Source organism: Zootoca vivipara, chromosome 17 (genome assembly GCF_963506605.1).
Source record: "Zootoca vivipara chromosome 17, rZooViv1.1, whole genome shotgun sequence".
NCBI classification, from domain to species: Eukaryota; Metazoa; Chordata; class Lepidosauria; order Squamata; family Lacertidae; genus Zootoca; species Zootoca vivipara.
Window position 1 is genome coordinate 3,760,822 of NC_083292.1, and position 19,009 is coordinate 3,779,830.

A 19,009-nucleotide genomic window follows, 5' to 3' on the forward strand; every position below is an offset into this window, starting at 1 on the left:
AAATTCCGTAAATCGGGGCTGAGGAACAACATCCAAAGGGCCACAACTCCCACCTGCCCCTTAGTCTGCGGGGCTGATAGTTGGAAGTTGTAGTCCAGCTACATTACAGGGCTGCACAGTTCCCCGTCCAGCCATAAATTAACTCTGTGTTGTGTAAAGTATGGCTTGTTTTTGCTGCGTGCTGGTTCTACTGCCAGCCAAATTCACTGGGTGAATTTTTTAAAAAAATCATTAATAGCTTTGAAAAATGAAAGTTTCCAGGATGATTCCAATATTAAATACTAGCAGCCTGATAGACAGTGTTGCTCAGGAATTTTAAGAAACAACACCCCCCCCCAGCAGTTTTGAAATAAGTTGTTAAAATCTGTGAAGTTTTGGAAGGTTCAGTCTGCCCTCTTGATTCAAAGCAACGTCCAATCATATCCAAATATAAATGAATAATTGCTTCTTGATTTCAGGAACCATGCAAAATTTGGTTACGATAAATTAAGGGTGTCTAAACACACAGCAAGAGACAAAACAAATTCCCAAAATATATAGTAAATATGAAATGAGGGAGGTGGCTCCTGTCTTACCTCCATGACATCCCCTTGGTAAACAAATCCCAGACAAACCTGCAGAATCCTGTGCAGCTTGGCCTGGTGGAATTAGTTGTGCATCATCAGATCTTTTGCACGGCACCCGCAGAACTGAGCTGCCAGCGTCGTGTTTCACATAAAACTATTTTTATATGGAAGACTCTTCTTGGGAAGCAGTGGGTGCAGCACCTGCTTTGTCAGGATCTAGGTCAGCAGAGGAGCAGAACAGAACTTCCACAGTGGCCACAGGTTGTCGCCTGACTTGCACCCCTTGTTATTGCAGCTCTCCTAGAGAACAGCCACTTTGCCCGGGGGGTGGGGGGGTGGAACCTGTACTCCCCTCCCCCGGTGCTGCATTTGGTGTACTGTGTACTGTTGGGGCCCCACGCCTCACAAAGGGTATTGTTGGGAAAGGGTCAGAAAACAACCACCCAAATGATCAAGGGGATGGAGAGACTCCCTCAGAGGAAAAATTGCAGCATTTGGGATTTAGAGAAAAGGTGAGCGAGAGGCAATGGGATAGAAGAGTTTTAAATGATGTATGGCATGGAGAAAGTAGGCATAGAAAGAGGAAGTTTTCTCCCTCTCTCAAAACGCAAGGACACATGGACATTTGGTGAAGCTGAATGTTGGAAGATTCAGGACAGAGAAAGGGAAGTCACACAGTGCATAGCCAAACTATGGAACTCCCTCCCACAGGAGGCAGTGATGGCCACCAGTGTGGACAGCTCTCAAAGAAATTAGGCAGATTTATGGATGGCAAGGCTATCAATGGCTGCTAGCCTTGATGACAGTGCTCTGCCGCCAAGGTCGGAGGAAGTACGGTAATATTGCTGGGAAACACAGGAGAGGGCTGTTGCACTCAGAAGCTTGGGGCTTCCCATAGGCATCTGGTTGGGCTACGTGAGAACAGGAAGCTGGACTAGTGGGGCCATTGGCCTGATGAAGCAAGCTCTCATAAGAGCACAATGTCCCACCAATTCTGATCCACTAGGCATGCTAGCTGGGGTTGATGGAGACATGAACCTCTGTAAGCCACAGCTTCTCAATCTTTGAAGCAAGCTGCAAGCCTATCCCCACTTACCTGAGAGTAAGACCCATTGAATTCAATAGGGCATATTTGTAAGTAGCCGTGCTGAGAATTGTGTCATCAGTCTATGAAATGTCTCAGAACATTTAAGCTGTAATCCTATACATTGTTGTTTATTAAACTATGCCTTGGCTCTACATCATGTGTAAACCCAGCCCACCAGTTTATGTTGTGTTTGCTGCCAGCAAACCACAATCCAGCGCTATGGTTTGTTGGTGGCATACAAACCTTGGTTTGCTTTTAAATAGGCTAACCCAATAGCCATGGTTTGTTTGGTGAATGCCTGGGGTGGGGTGGCCAAGCCGCAAAGGTACAAAGCAAGGGCATCTGGAAAACAAAACAAACTTTGAAGGAACAAGCCATGGTTTATTTGATTCTCTGTGGGACAACTCATAGATAAGGATTATGTGTGAACTGACAGCAGCTCTCCAGAAAATCAGGCCAGGGGTCTTTCTCAGCCTTGCCTAGAAATGCTAGGGAATGAAGCTGGGACCGTCTGCCTGCAAATGTTGTACTCCACCACTGAAATACAGCTTTTCTCCATCTTAGCCTATTTTAAAAGAACTTGCAACTGATGACTGAGTTTGCATATTTCCTCTTTCCTCCCCACCCATTTCCTTTTATGTCACGTCTTGTTAGATTAGGAAGCCTGAGGGCAGGGAATGTCTTGTTTCTTATTGATCTGTAAGCTGCTCTGGACATATTTTTTTGTATGAAGAGGTGAAAATTCAATCCATCGGTTACCAACCATGATTAGGAAAGGTAGTGAAATGAAAGGCTGAAGAGTTAACCTTACTCAACGCAATTGGACTGGCTTCTGAATAAAAATGCATAGAAGCAGGCCACTGAGCTATAAGCAGTCCTACAGCACACCCTTCCTTGGAAATAAATCGTAAGCCTATGGCATTTACTGCTAAACAAATGAGTATAGGATCAGGTGCAGAGCAGCATTGATCACAATGCCATTCTGTACATCTGTGCTGAATCGACATTTAGAATTAATTAGGGTTATATACTAGGTAGTACTGTATTTATTAGTTGCTTTAAATAAGTGTTTTGAAATGGCTTACAAATACAGTAATTTTGTGTGTTTGTGTAAGCAAAGCACAATTTGAAGCAACCAGACCATAAAAGCAATCTCTCCATACCCTAACTACCACATATAGCTCCCAAAGGGATGTGTATACACAAAACATACCTACATACACACAATAATAACTATGGCAAATAAAAAAAATTATGCTCAGATGCGTGGGAGAAAAACATTTTAATCTAGTGCCAAGAATAAATGAGTAAATCTGGTCAAAGCAAACAGGTTTCTGATCTTTTCCTAGGCAGCAAAATATGCAACCTTAGCAGAATTTAGCAGGAGCCACCCCAGAAGCTTAGCAAGTAATGCAGCTTCCAGAATTGGAGAGGCTGCTTGGCCTTGAGGGCTCTGCATTACCACAGGTGCTTTCTGAGCATCCTTTTGATGTGGGGGGTGGAGTCACCTGCTTAGAGAGGCCTTAAGGTCCACCACAGACTTCACACAGTAGGGCTGCAGAGAGGAAGAAACAATCTCAGTGGTGAGGCTTATTTTTTGTAGAGGCATCCCCCGCTTGGGTTCAGGATATGATTTACATGTTGCTTGGAAATTTTAGAAAGGTATTGGGAGTCTGTTTATGCATATCCCCCCCCCCCAAAAAAAAACAGAAACCAAAATGGGAATGCAGGAACAAAATTAAGATAATCTTGCAATGCAGAGAACTTAAAATAGAGATTGATTCTTAATAGTTGGAAGCATTAGGGGGCACATTTAAATTATGCCCTTAGGGTTATTTTTCTAAGCTTTAACACGTTTTAAAAACTAGGTAGTCAGTTTGGAAGGCATCTACAAATCCCTATTGTAGTTAATATTGGCTGAGAAGCAAAAAAGCTTCGTAATGGAAGAGGGGTACTGCTCCACATGGGCCCTGCAAGCAGATGTTGCAGTGTGGAGTGCTTCTGTTCAGGGTACCAGCAGCTCTGATAGTTCCTACTCCATGCCATTCCCCCTTAAGAACATGAGAAAAGGCTGCTGGACCACATCAGAGCAATGGCCCATCTGGCCTTATATCCTGTTCTCACAATGGCCAACCAGATGCTTATGAGAAACTAGCAAGCAGGATTTAGGCACAAGAGCCCTTTCCCCTCCTGTGGTTCCCAGCAACTAGTATTCAGAAGCAGAGTAGCCAAGATTTTTAAAGTCAAATTTAAAACTACTTAATGGTGGCTGCTGAGTCTTTTATACTTTTTATGTGTTTAATAGATTAGGATTACCAATGTTTGATGGTTTTTCCCCTCTCATGATTTTATTGTCTAAATTATGGAAATAAAGGCTGAATGAATAGTAGGTCTGATGGGACTACGACTCCCACCATCCCTGACCTCCATGTTGCATGAGGCTGATGGGAGTTGTAGTCAATATCATCCAGAGGGCCCCACATTGGCTATCCTCCAGATGCTGCTTGGCTACATCTCACATCATCTCTCACCATTGACCAAACTAGCAGAGGCTGATGAGAGTTAGTGTTCGTCAACATCTGGAGGGCCAAAGGTTTCCCATCCCTGCCCTATTGACTGTCACGTAGTTGATAAAAAGTGCAGGAGCCCTGCCAGAAAAAAAGATGTTTACCGTAGTTATGTATTTTCAACAACCAATTGTGTTTACTTAACACTATCATTCTTTCTCTTTTCTCCCCCAGGAATGTCTGAAAGGGAAAGGCAAGTGATGAAAAAACTGAAGGAAGTAGTAGATAAACAAAGGGATGAAATCAGAGCAAAGGACCGTGAACTTGGTCTTAAAAATGAGGATGTAGAAGCCGTAAGTCTGTTTCATTCCTTTAGGGAGAAATGCCAAAGTACTGCCAAGTAACTTTTTTAAAGGCTCCAATATCTAAATCCATTTATTTTGATATGTAGCAAATTCACAAAGGTCAGCTTATCCCTGGCTATTGGTAGATAATGGTGCTCTTGTGTTCAAAAGGGATGGAGAACTATACTTGAAGACGAGACTAAACAATGGGTACATCTGGAAAGGGACTCAATTGAAAATATCTGCACCACAGCATATCCATTTCTCCCAAACAAATTAAGGAAGATTCCCACAACACTCAACAGATACACACAAACCATGTTCAAAGCATGGAAAGCAGAAACTAGTAAATTATCTCCAACCCCATCCCCATTAACTCCCCTGGCTTACCATCCATTGTTCCATCATGCAGCACAAAACCTCCAGATGAAGACCTGGCAAACCAAAGGTTTACATCGCTTAATAGACTTTTATAAAGACAACAAACCTTTGACACCACAAGAAATACAGGACAAACTAGAAGACATCCCAATGCCCTGGTTAGCACAACATCAACTACATGCCTTTCTGAACAACCCAACTGTAAAACCAGCAGCAACTAGACCCCTGACAGCTTTCGAAAGCCTCCTCCAATTGCCAAAAGGACACGGAAAAGGGATGGTATCTGCAATTTACAAGATACTAATTCAGACTCCCATAGATCCTCTGGACAAGATAAAACGACAATGGGAGGATGACATAGGGTATGAAATCAACCCTACCCAATGGACTAAAATGTGGTCGAAACCCCCTTTCAAATCTATATCAATGAAAAGAAAAGAACTCTCGTTGAAACTAATTCACAGATGGTACCTGACTCCACGAAAATTATCACTAATACGATCAGGAATCTCATCAAAATGTTGGAGAGGATGCACTTCCACAGGCACGTACCTCCACATGTGGTGGGAGTGCCCTAAAATTCAATCATTCTGGAAGACATCCATGCAAGAAATTTGTAACATAACTAAGCAAGTGCTAGAAATTACCCCAGAATTGGTTTTACTAAATATCTTTCAGGATAACAACGCTCACGCAAATCATAAAGAACTTATAATCCATCTGTTGTCAGCAACCAGAAATATCGTAGCCAGGCACTGGAGGGACTTATCGGGAGTGGGCTTGGACCAATGGTACCAAGTTGTATGGGAAACAGCCTTGCTAGAAAAACTAACCAGTAAGCTGAAACTGACACGGGGACAAACAGAAGAAGACACCTTCACCCCAGTATGGTTCCCCTTCATCACTTATACAACCCAACAGGACAATGACAAAAAATTACCGTCAGCATACAAATCAATATGGCTAACTTGATCAAAACACCCTCCCTCCCCACTCACGCAAGAAATTAAGGATCATCACAGCCAACTATAAATGAACAACCACATTCTAAGACAAATCCTGACCTCTCTCACCAACAAAGAAGCACGAACTAACAACAGAGAACCTGCACAAATGACGCTGACGCTGAACCCCTACACATATCAAGAAAAACAGAAACATCGGCAATCCACCACACCCAACTCCCCATCCCACCTACCTCTTTCCCCCCTTTCCCCCCCTTCCTCATAATGTCTCAACAAGTAAAAAATTGATGTGTAAAAATGATGCATGAAAAGAAAGAGACATTGCACTACCTTTGTAACCTAAGAAATTCTTTAATAAAAAATAATTTACAAAAAAAAAAAAGGGATGGAGAACCTCAGCCCCAGGGGCAGAATGCGGCCCTCCAGGCCCTTGAAGCCCATACATCTTCTCCCCCGACCCGACCCCTTTACCAGCTCTGCATTGCACGCTCCTTGGCTAGAATGCGTCTGCTAATGTTTCTTGCTTTCCTGAACAGAGGACAGGGAGGGATGTGGGAGTACCATAAATTAAAGTAAAGCTAAACTTCTCAGTTTCCTGGCAAGAGGGATTGCTACACCACTCTGGAAATTGTAGCTCCGTGAAAGGAATAGGGGTCTCCTAACAACTCTCAGCACTCTTAGCAAATGACACTTCCCAAGGATTATTCAGGGACGCAGGTGGTGCTGTGGTCTAAACCACAGAGCATAGGGCTTGCTGATCAGAAGGTTGACGGTTCTAATCCCCGTGACGGGGTGAGCTCCTGTTGCTCAGTCCCTGCTCCTGCCCACCTAGCATTTCGAAAGCACATCAAAGTGCAAGTAGATAAATAGTTACCGCTCCGGCGGGAAGGTAAACAGCATTTCCGTGTGCTGGTCTGGTTTGCCAGAAGTGGCTTAGTCATGCTGGCCACATGACCCGGAAGCTGTACGCCGCCTCCCTCGGCCAATAACGCAAGATGAGCGCCGCAACCCCAGAGTCGTCCACGACTGGACCTAAGGGTCAGGGTTCCCTTTACCTTTAAGGATTATTTGGGCAAAGCAACAACTGCTTAAAAGAAAAGATACTGCTTTATATTGTATAGTGTAGGTGGGGCCATAATTGCAGCGGCTTATCAGCTTCCTCCCTCCCTCCTTTTCTCTGACAGCTTCAGCAACAGCAAAACAGGTTAATGAAAATCAATCACGACCTTCGCCACAGAATCACGGTTGTGGAGGCTCAGGGAAAAGCTCTGATTGAGCAGAAAGTAGAGTTGGAGGCCTACCTCCAGACCAAGGAGCAAGAGATGGGAGCACTGAGGGCTGAACTTGGAAAGCTCCGAGAAAAACTGCAGGGAGAGCCGAGTCAAAATGGAGAAGAAGTCCAGGTAAGCCCTGCTTTTGTCTCCATGAAATATATATAATATGATTCAGTGTATATATAAACGTAAGTATGGTGTGTGTGTGTGTGTGTGTGTGTGTGTGTTTCATACCACTTCAATCGTCATGGTTTCCCTAATTGTTGGCATATCTCTGTCTTGGGAAACAGTGGAGGAGGGCGCATTTGGGGGGTTAAACTGTTGGATGGTGGCAGCGCCTGCTGTGGCTGTAGAAACCAATACAGAAGACACCTGTTTTGTTGCAGATGAAGGCGTCTGGTTGTGCTTCTACAGATGTACCACATTGTTTCTTCTCTCCTTTGTATAATGCGTAATTAAGCATGTAATTACCCGGAGTAAATCCCTTTGAACTCGGTTGGGGGGGGGGCTCAGTTCTGAGTAGGCAAGCAGGTGTGGCAAACTGACGGTGGATAGATGTATCACAGCTAAATGGACCCCCCAAAATCATACAGTGCACGTTTCCTAATGTCTGTTGTTGGGGCTGGGTGGGTGACAGTGGAAAGGGCTATGGTCTGTATGCCCTCCTTCCTGGTGGGCTTCCTGGAGGCATCTTTTTGCCACAGTGAGAGGCTGGCAGCTGGGTGGTAGACCTTTTTATCTGATCCTGGAGGGCAGGAATGGAGAACCTGTGGCTCTCCAAATGTTGTTGGATTGCAACTCCTATCAGCCCTGAGAGGTATGATGGGATTTGTAGTCCAGCAACATCTGGAAAACTGCAGGTTCCCCAGGCCTTCAGTAGGGCTGCATTGGAAATAGTTTGAATTCTTAATATTTCACTTGTACGGCTAATTGATTTTTATTTTGGAGGTGATGTATAAGAATGAGTGCAAGGGAAGTTGCCAGCATAATAGTGAGGACTAGGAGCTAGGTATTTTAAAAGAAACAGCCCACATACATCTTTTTAAAATCAAAACACAAGACTTTTTAAGGTACCATATGTAACACCAAGCACTGGATTATGTGATACCTGAAGGATGCCTTGCTTAGACACAGCCTGTGTCCCCCTACTCCCCCTAATAACTCAGGAGGTTCATTATTTTATACCTAAGGGGAGCTTAGAATGTGAAACTTTTTTTTCAAAATAAAGTGGCTTTACAGAAAAAATGACTTTGGAAGGAAAGTGATTGCTTACATAATTCTTTGACTAAAACCATACAGTGTACAGCAAAACTTTCCAAACTTTTCATGTTGGTGACACCCTTTTTAGACATGCTTCATTTTGAGAAACAGTAATTCAGTTTTACTAGCTAACCTAACCTGTCGGATATGGCTGCGGCTACTCTTGAGTAAAGACGCTCCACTCCGTCTTGTCTTTCAGAGTTTTATTGTGCATACTATTTACAGCGCAAGAACATCAGCAAACATGACTGCTCAGTCCGTGTCAGAACCCCGCAATGGCTTCTTCCGGGTTCTTGACTAGCATAAAAGCCTGGGCATCCCAAAGTGCCGCCCCCTGGCCCTACAGATGGGCGTGCGCCTCAATTCTGGCGTTGGAGAAAACGGTCTCCTTTCTGGCGGCCCTGTGTCCGACATCTCCCCAGACTCTCCTCCCCTGGCCCTCTCTCCTCGCAGCGCTGAGGCTCCGGTACCTTATAGAGCCCTCTCTCCTCCCCGCTCACTTCCTCATTCCTTTCTCCTGACTTGCTGACGCTGGGTGAGGAGCTTGTCAGGATGACAGGGGCGGCTCTCTGTTTGGCACCCCCCTGACATAACCCCTTATAAGAGCATTCACATGACACACCTACACTCTGTGGCCGACACACTAACATGTCATTGAAACACACATCAAAAAGCTCTGGTGGGCAGTATTTAAAATCTGTACTAGGCATGAACTGCAACATCCTTTCTCTTTTTGTTATATTTTAAAGAAAAGTTTCAAAGTTCAAAATGTAACCAATTCCCACTAAAATCTCAAGTGAGGGAGCTATAGGGCAAGCAGGGTACTACAGTAGTTAGATATAAATATAAGATTTATATATTGTGTTTACCATATATCCCACCTGTTATCCAAGCAGTTTAAGATGGTGCACATGGTTCTTTCCCCTTCCTCGTTTAATCCCCACAACAACCCTGTGAGGGAGGTTAGGCTGAGAGGCAGTGAGTGGTGCAGGGTCATCCAATGAGCTTCATGGTTGAGGAGGGATTTGAACCTGGTTCTTCTGTGTTCTGTTCTGACACTCGAACCACTCTACCTTCCAGTGAATGGTGGCCCATGAGGGTGAATTGCCTTCTTACTTACAACCCGTTCAGATTGTGGGCACGATTGTCCACTTCCTCCTCCTCCTCCTCCTCCTCCTCCGCAATCTCAGTTCTGGCTTGGCCTCTGCATCTGCTTTAAAACTACTTGCTCTTTTTTATATATTCCCAAGTACTCCTAGTCATGTGACAATACAAAGAGCTTTGTTTTTTAATTATCCCTGACTACTGTTTCATTGGACGCCGGTTGCACTGTGGGTTAAACCACACAGCCTAGGGCAGGGGTCCCCAAACTATGGCCCACGGGCCAGATGCCTCCCAATTGGCCTCTCAATCTGGCCCACGACGACCCCCGCCGCCCGCTGCCACCGCCCGCTCTTACGGCGTGCAGTGCGGTGGCGCGCTTCCGGATCGGGAAAAAGCGCCGAAAATCGTTTGTGCGCATGCGTATGGGCCTCTCCCGACCCAGAAGAGGTCGTTTCCGGTGCACTTCCGGGTCAGGGGGAGGCCTATACGCATGCGCACAAACGATTTTCGGCAATTTTCCGACCTGGAAGCTCGCCACCGCGCCAGTAAGTGTGTGTGCGCATGCGCATGGGCGCGCACTCCCCTGCCCTCCGGTCTGCCGCGCGATCTGCGTGGCGGGCACCGGCCCAAAGCCGGGTAAGTCTGGGGACCCCTGGCCTAGGGCTTGCCAATCGGAAGGTCGGCAGTTGGATTCCCCGCGACGGGGTGAGCTCCCGTTGCTCGGTCCCAGCTCCTGCCAACCTAGCAGTTCGAAAGCACATCAAAGCGCAAGTAGATAAATGGGTATCACTCTGACGGGAAGGTAAATGGCGTTTCCGTGTCCTGCTCGTGTTCGCCAGAAGTGGCTTTGTCATGCTGGCCACATGACTTGGAAGCTGCATGCCGACTCCCTCGGCCAATAGAGCGAGATGAGCGCCGCAACCCCAGAGTCGGTCACGACTGGACCTAATGGTTAGGGGTCCCTTTTCCTTTACCCTTTACTGTTTCATTCATTGTACGTTCTAGAAAATGTTCACATTCCAGTCATTCAATTAATTTGCTGTTTGGCCAGCAGGAAACCATCAACCATTTTGTCCCTTCGTGAGTGTGCAGTCAGTATTAAATCTAGAATGATGCCATGAAAATGGAGTGTTCTCAAACTGGCATTTTTGTGCTGTGGGTTTATGAAAATAAAATAAAATGAAGGATGGCAGTTTTAAACCTCTCATGGAAGTGGTGAGGAAGATTATCCCTGCCCCAAGTGCTACTTCTATTTATTTTTTTACATTACTTTTTTTGCCACAAGTGCTCTCATTCATGCCATTCATTAAATTTGTGTTGGTGCTGTAAATTTTAGAGCAAAGAAATCTGTTTTAGAGGGAGCTAGATCACGGCGGTCCAAATTTTAATACCAAGTGGATTGCAAGAGTCCTTCGACACTGAACCCCAGGGCCTTGTGCTGAATTAAATTTCCATATCATAAATTAGTGTTTGCAGTATATTTAATATTATTTAATATACACTATTAATATACTTAATACGGTAATATATATATAGTTAAATATGCAACTAATAGATTTAATATTTTTAATGATTAAATGTAATACACAGTCAGATGAATGTGCTTTTCTTAACGATGCATGACACAAAAAATAAAATTTTAAGACTTTAAGATGGTTCATGAATGTTGCTAAGGGTCTCCAAGAAAGGTCTCACAGGCCAGACCACCCTGATCTAGGTCAATGTTGTTTAGATCGCCAGCAGTTCTTCAGCATTTCAGGCAGGGCTCTCTCCAAGTCATACCTGGATATATTGGGGGTTGAAGCTAGAAGCTTCTGCATGCAAATCAGATGCTTGAACTGCTGAGCTGTGCCTCTTTCCTGCAAATTAAGCAAAAAAACTAGCATTAACATAATAAAAAAATTCCTTCAGTAGCACCTTAAAGACCAACTAAGTTTTTATTTTGGTATGAGCTTTCGTGTGCATGCACACTTCTTCAGATACACTAGTACCTACCTGTAACTAGCATTAACATAAACTCTCTGAAGCTTGAGGGTTGCCAGCTTTACAAGTGAGCATGAACTGTTTGTACTGTTTGTATTTATTTCAGCAGTTGAGAGAAGAGTAGCTAAATAAATAACCTCTCTCAGACACTACTGTACCGTCTCCAGAGCCTGATGTCTCAAGCAGTTGGTATCTGGGTTGTCTGCTTCTAAATTTGGCTCTGTATACCTTTTAAAATAAAATACTTTACACTGTGCCCCAAGGAAGAGGATATGGAAAGAAATGTGAGATTTGTTTCCCAAAACAGAATGTGAACATACAAGTGATGTAAAAATGGGGGTTTGGCTTTTGCTGCGCAACTCCCCGTGGGATTCTGAGTCCCCTAAGTCCATGATCAGTCAGAGAAGAATGGATGGTGGCAGAATCCAGTGGAAAGCAAGGCAGACATTTATTTTTCTGTTGCAACAGAGTTCCCTCCCCTCCTTCCAAGGAGGGAGAGACCCTGAACAAAAGTGTGCAGGAACCTTTAAAGACTTTTGACACTGGCCCACCCCATTAGCCAAAGGCATAAAGGTAAAGGGGCCCCTGCCCATCAGGTCCAGTCGTGTCCGACTCTGGGGTTGCAGCTCTCATCTTGCTCTATAGGCCGAGGGAGCCGGCGTTTGTCCACAGTCAGCTTCCGGGTCATGTGGCCAGCATGACAAAGCTGCTTCTGGCGAACCAGAGCAGCACACGGAAACACCGTTTACCTTCCTGCCGGAGCGGTTCCTATTTATCTACTTGCACTTTGATGTGCTTTCGAACTGCTAGGTGGGCAGGAGCTGGGACCGAGCAACGGGAGCTCACCCCGTTGCAGGGATTCAAACTGCCGACCTTCTGATCAGCAAGCCCTAGACTCTGTGGTTTAACTCACAGTGCTGCCTGGGTCCCCCCTTGGCCAAAGACCACCTCAAAATCATCATACATATGACATAGGAGGCGGTCTACAGCAGAAATCCTGTCTGCCAGGATACCCGATTGCATTGCCTGGGCAGCCTGGGCATTCTTTTGTGATGGTTAATACTTTAGTTCCTGAATCCAAGTCGCAGGCTCACCCTAAAGGTAAAGGTAAAGGGACCCCTGACCATTAGGTCCAGTCATGACCGACTCTGAGGTTGCACGCTCATCTTGCATTATTGGCCGAGGGAGCTGGTGTACAGCTTCCAGGTCATGTGGCCAGCATGACAAAGCCGCTTCTGGCGAACCAGAGCAGCACATGGAAACACCGTTTACCTTCCTGCTGTAGCGGTTCCTATTTATCTACTTGCATTTTGACATGCTTTCGAACTGCTAGCTTGGCAGGAGCTGGGACCAAGCAATGGGAGCTCACCCTGTCACAGGGATTCGAACCGCCGACCTTCTGATCAGCAAGCCCTAGGATCAGTGGTTTAACCCACAGCGCCACCTGGGTCCCTATGAGTCGCAGGCTCACCCTATTCATACACAAGACAGGCTTTGAAGAATTTGTAAGCAAAAGGACAAAGGGAAAAGCTTTCCTCATTTGCCTCCCTTACTGCAGAGGAATATTTGAGGTCATTGGGAGACTCAAAGTGGCTTCAGGATTGCTCTCCTATACTATTTCAGACACATGGTTTATATATTTAGATATGTGCGCATTTATAACTATTTATTCTATATTTGAGACCTTAGAATTCTTATAACACAAGTACTTCAGGAGATAATTTGAATCCCTCCCAAGCTGGGGAGTAGGGGGGGGGGGCATCCTATTCTGTTTTCCTTGACAGATTGCAGGTTTTGGTTGCTGGTTTGGTGTTATAGATTCTTTTTTGTGTGCTAGGGATTGTTTAGGTGTATGTGGCTTTTAGTATTTTAGGATTGTTGTGAAATGGATATTTTAAATGTCTTGTGACTGCTGTTCCGGGCTGGGATAGTTCAGTCGATGGAGTATGTTAATCTCAGAGTTGTGGGTTCGAGCCCCACGTTGGGCAAAATGATTCCTGCATTGCAGGGGTTTGAACTATATAACTCTCGTGGTCCCTTCCAACACTACAATTATATGATTCTATGAAAAGTGGATTGTATAGTTATGCTTTCTGTGTACAGTATTTGCTTATCCAGTATATAGTTTGTACTGCTTTATTTTAAACGCTTGGAGGTTTTTGTTGATTAAGCAATATATAAATATGGTTAAATATGACATTTATTGTGAGGGACAGGGGATATCGCGAAGTCCCTCCCCTCCTGAGTTCAAGCCCGTCCCCGAGCAAAGGGGAAAGCAGGGAGAGTTCCGATTCCAGTGGGGAAGCAGGAAGTCGTGTCCGAGGCTCAGGCAAGGTAGAGGAGCCAGGGTCCCAGGTGGGACAGGAAGGGGCAAGCAAGGGGGGAAGACCCATCCCTCCAACTCCAGAATTACGCAGGAAGAGGAGGGGCAAGAGGATGGGTCTGCCAAAGCTTTTGTGTTGGAGAAAGACGCGCCAAAAGCCATTAGGAGGTTCTGAAACCGACTGACAACATCGCTCCGTGTAAATAGCAATGACTTGAGCACTGTAAATACGCAGCACCAATAAAAGAATAAAATGCAGAGCTGCGTAGCGTCGTTACTCTGAAGTAGTCCACTCCGGCCACTGTGACAGCAACCTCCTAATCATTTTTGGGCTACTTCGGAGTTGCCGGGATGAGCGTGTCCGAGGCGGAGAAGTGGCGGCAGATCGCTGAGCAAGCCCAGCTAGAACTGCAACAGCTGTCGCTGCAGGCGCAGGGAGAATTGAAGGCAGCTAAAGAGGAGACTAAGAAGGTCCAGGACGACCGGCTACAACTTGCGGAACAGGTGAGAGAGCTCCAGGAAAAAGAGCAGCATTTAAGGGCGGTGGCGGTAGACCTCCAAAACAAGCTGGATGCAGAGAAAAACAAGGCGGGAGGGGCTCCCCAAGTCCAAGTGCTGCCAGGAAGGAGAGCAGGGACCCTTGTAAGCAAGTTCAATGGAGACCCGAAGGAGTTTCAGGGCTTTGAGACTGAGATCGTGTATGCTCTTGAGCTGCACCAGAATGAGTTCCCCGATGATGAGCACAGAGTAGCGTTTATTGTGGAACATCTCACCGGAGCAGCCAGGGAGTGGCTAAGACCATTAATCGCAACCAAGAATCCTTGCATGAAAAATGTCCAACAATTTCTAGAAGGTTTGAGGACGATGTATTCGTCCGATAGTCATTTGGACCAGACTAAAGAGGAACTGCATAATTTACGCCAAGGAAATATGACAGTTCGCGCATATTGGGCGAAATTCACCATGCTGGTGCACAGACTGGGGTGGGTTTTGGATTCGCCTCCCATGCAAGCTGCGTTTTACTTGGGTTTGAGCGAGGAGGTGAAGGATGAACTCTCGAGAGGTCCAAAGCCCAGTACTATGGATCAGCTGAGCAAAGCAGCTCTGGCGGTGGGGGTGAGGCAGGAATCCCGGTGGAACGACAAGCAAGCGACGCGCGCAAAGCGGGCTTGGTTCCCACGGTCGCAGGAGAAGCCACTCCCTCAACAACCCTTTCAGGCCACGCCTGGAGCCAGCCAGGACCAGGAGCCCATGCAGATTGATAGCGCGCGCGCGCGGGCTTTTCAAACCCCAGCGGCGCCAAGACGCAAGGAGGGAAGGGGCGGGAATTGCTTTCTCTGCAACTCACCCCAGCATCTCGTCAGAGACTGCCCACATCGCAGGGAGTGGCAAGGAAAGGCGGGAACGGTGGTGCCCTCCCCCACTGACGCAGCACCACAGCAGGGAAACGGGAAAGCCTGGCTGCAGGAGACAAGGGGCAGCAGCCAGGCACAGTCAGCAGACAACAGCCCCAGCCCACCCACCCGCACAGAGAGGTGCAGAGCCAGCCCACCCCTCCCAGAGCAGGAGTGGTTCTAGAAGTGACGCTAACGCTCCCAAATGGCTATCCCCTGACGGTCCTCGCCTTAATTGACAGTGGGGCGTCCGCCAACTTCTTCTCGAGAAGCTTTGCAGAAGAGCACCAAATCCAGCTTTTGCAGTTGGATTTTCCTCTGCACGTAGCAACCATTGACGGCAGGGAGCTGCTGGGAGGGGCCATCACACATCAAACCCCCCCCATGAGAATGACGGTGGGAAGGCACTCAGAGACACTGGCGTTCAACGTCACCACCATCTCAGACCCCCCCATCGTCTTGGGCATGAGCTGGCTGGCGCGCCACGACCCCTCCATCAGTTGGCACCAGAGGTGCATCACGTTTGGGTCAGACTTTTGTCTGGAACATTGCATGCAGCACCAACCAGGGGAGGGGCCTCCGATAGCCACGGTGGCCACCATGCATATCAAAGGGGGTGAGGCAATACCCAAGCAGTACTGGGACCTGCAGGAGGTCTTCAGCGAAGCGGAGTCCGACCACCTACCCCCGCACAGGCCTTTTGACTGCCAGATCAACCTGGTGCCAGGGGCGACGATACCCCCAGCCAAGCTGTACGCCATGTCAGACCAGGAGCTGGAGGATCTGCGCGCTTTCATCGACAAGAACCTCAAGCGGGGGTTCATAAGGGAAAGCAAGGCAGCAGGGGGCAGCCCGGTCTTCTGGGTGGACAAGAAAGACACGCAACAGCGCCGTCTTGTGGTGGACTTTAGACGGCTGAATTCGGTGACAGAGCCCGTGGCTTTCCCCATGCCCAGAGTGGATGATCTCCTGACAGCGGCACGCAGGGGCAAGATTTTCACCAAGCTGGACCTAAGGGGGGCGTACAACTTGATCAGGATCCGGGAAGGAGATGAATGGAAAACCACGATGTTCACGCCTCTGGGCTCTTTTGAATATCTGGTGATGCCCTTCGGTTTGCAAGGGGGCTCAGCATGCTTCCAGGCCTTCATGCACCACGTCCTGGGGTCCCTCCTCTTCAGGAAATGCTTGGTCTTCCTAGATGACATCCTTATCTACTCGAATGACCCAGTGCAGCATGTGAAAGATGTCAGAGAGGTGTTGCAACGCCTGAAGGAGCACCACCTGTATGTGAAGCTGGAGAAGTGCAAGTTTCACACCAAAGAGGTGGACTTCCTGGGCTACAAGCTGTCAGACAAGGGGCTGGCGATGGACAAGGACAAGGTGCAGGCCATCCTGGACTGGCACAGCCCCAGGACGCGCAAAGATGCCCAACGCCTACTAGGCTTCGCTAACTTCTACAGGAAGTTCATCAAGAACTTCTCTCGCGTTACGGCTCCCATCACGGACTGCCTGAGAGGCAAGCAGAAGTTCAAGTGGACACCAGAGGCGCAAGCAGCGTTCGAAAGCCTCAAGAGAGTGTTCGCCTCAGACCAAAACCTGTTCCATGTGGTGCAGGACGCGCCCCTACGCATTGAGACAGATGCTTCTGAAAAAGCTGTGGGCGCAATTTTGTTGCAACTGGACGCCAACAGGGAGTGGAGACCCTGTGCCTTCTTCTCCAGGAAGCTGACACAGCCTGAACGCAACTACACAGTGTTTGATAGGGAACTTCTTGCGATCTACGCTGCGTTCCAGCACTGGCGACACTTCCTGGTGGGCGCGAAGCACCCCATCCAGGTGTGCACAGACCACAAGAACCTGGAGTTCTGGAGAACTGCCAGGGTGCTCAACCAGCGGCAGATACGGTGGGCAGAGTTCTTCTCGAACTTCAACTTCTCCATCCACTACATCCCGGGGGAGCAGAATGTCAGGGCGGATGCCCTCTCCCGCAAGCCAGAGTACATGGAGGAGGAGGCGCCACCAGCCCCAAGGCACATTTTCCCCCCGTCGGCATGGTCCTGCGGAGCAGCTGTGGTGAGCGAGGCAGAACTCACAGCACTGACGGCAGCGGATGAATTTGCCAACCGCATCTTCAGAGAACTGAGAGGGGGGAGGGAGCAGGCAAAAGACTTTGCAGAACGCAGAGGGCTGCTTTTCTACAAGGGTGCGCTGTACCTACCCACCACCCAGCTTCGACGTACGGTCCTCAAGCAGATGCACGACAACCCTACAGCGGGGCATTTTGGAAGGGACAAAACCGCTCACCTAGTCATGAGACACTTCTGGTGGCCAGGGGTGCGGGAAGATGTTCGAGACTATGTAAGGGGCTGTACCACCTGCCAGCGGGCGAAGGTGGTCAGAGCAGCGCCACCAGGGTTGCTGGAGCCCTTAGCCACACCACACAGGCCGTGGGAAGTGGTGTCCATGGACTTCATCACAGATCTGCCTTCGTCCAGGGGTAAGACTGCAGTGTTGGTGGTGGTGGACCTTATGTCCAAAATGTGTCACTTTATACCGTGTGCCAGGGCAGTCTCGGCAGAAGAGACAGCCAAACTGTTTGTTGATCACATTTTCAGACTGCATGGATTACCTTTAAGGGTTATTTCGGATCGTGGCCGCCAATTTGTTTCCAGGTTCTGGCGGCGGCTCATGAACCTCCTGCAGGTGGAGGTCAGCTTGTCGACGGCTAGACACCCGCAGACCAACGGACAAGCGGAGAGGGTCAACGCCATTCTGCAGCAGTACCTGAGATGCTACGTCAGCCAGCGGCAAACGGACTGGGTGGATCGCTTGCCACTAGCAGAATTTGCCTACAACAATGCAGTGCACGTCTCCACAGGGGTGTCGCCCTTTAAGGCCAATTACGGGCGCGACCTCAGATCTTTCCCAGAGAGGGAGAGGGAGGAGGAGGAGGAGGAGGGCCCACAGGCTGAGGATTGGGCAGAGGAACTGGAGACGGTGCACCAGCAGCTCAGAGAACACTTGGAGAGGGCCAAGGAAGCGTACAAAAAGGGGGCAGATCGCCACAGGCGACAAGGGGAGGTCATCAGGGTGGGGGACAAGGTGTGGTTGTCCTCGGAGGGCCTTCCCACCAGAGGGAGGTGCAAAAAGCTGGCACCCAAAAGGCTGGGCCCCTTCACGGTCACGCAACAGGTAAACCCGGTGGCATACAGGCTGGCACTGCCAGAGGACATGAGGGTGCATCCAGTGTTTCATAGATCGCTGCTGTCGCCGTACAGGGAAAGCAGCAGGCTCCGAGACAGCGAACACACCCCCGAGGGAGGGGGGGAGAGGGAAGGCAGGGAGCAACTCAATGAGGCCACGGCCATCCTGGATTCAAGGTGGGGGGTGGGGGGACTGGAGTACCTCATGGCATGGGAGGATGCTCCACCGTCCCAGAATGAATGGGTCCCAGCCACTCAGATACAGGAGGAATTCTTGGTGGAAGAATTTCACGCCCTCTTTCCCCACAGACCCAAGCCCTGGCACATGGAAAGGGAGGGGGAGGAGGAGGAGGCACGGGAGAGCAGCTCACCATGGCGCTGGGAAGCGGAGTTTGAGGAACCAGAGGATGAGGTATGGGTGTCACCGAGATCCACCCAGTCAGAGGAAGGAGCAGATTGGCAGAACGTTTTTACCCCCACCAGCTCTGACGCCACGGACTTTTTGGGATTCCCGTCCGCCCAGGCGGAAGGGGGGGGCTCGCAGGACTGGGGGGAGGTATTCACACCAACGGGCTCGGAGAGCACTGAGTTCTTAGGCTTCCAGTCGTCACCGAC

The 19,009-nt window shown here is 48.3% G+C and overlaps 1 protein-coding gene across 4 annotated transcripts in view; it reads left to right on the forward strand.

Annotated features, from left to right (window-relative positions):
* Positions 1–19,009, forward strand: part of RILPL1 (Rab interacting lysosomal protein like 1) — a 43,944-nt gene that overhangs the window by 8,310 nt on the left and 16,625 nt on the right. For all 4 annotated transcript variants that reach the window (XM_035097562.2, XM_035097560.2, XM_035097561.2 and 1 more), the window contains exons 3-4: positions 4,395–4,513; positions 7,035–7,253. In XM_035097562.2, coding sequence (XP_034953453.1) covers positions 4,395–4,513; positions 7,035–7,253 — 338 coding nt within the window. The remainder of the gene's footprint in view (positions 1–4,394; positions 4,514–7,034; positions 7,254–19,009) is intronic.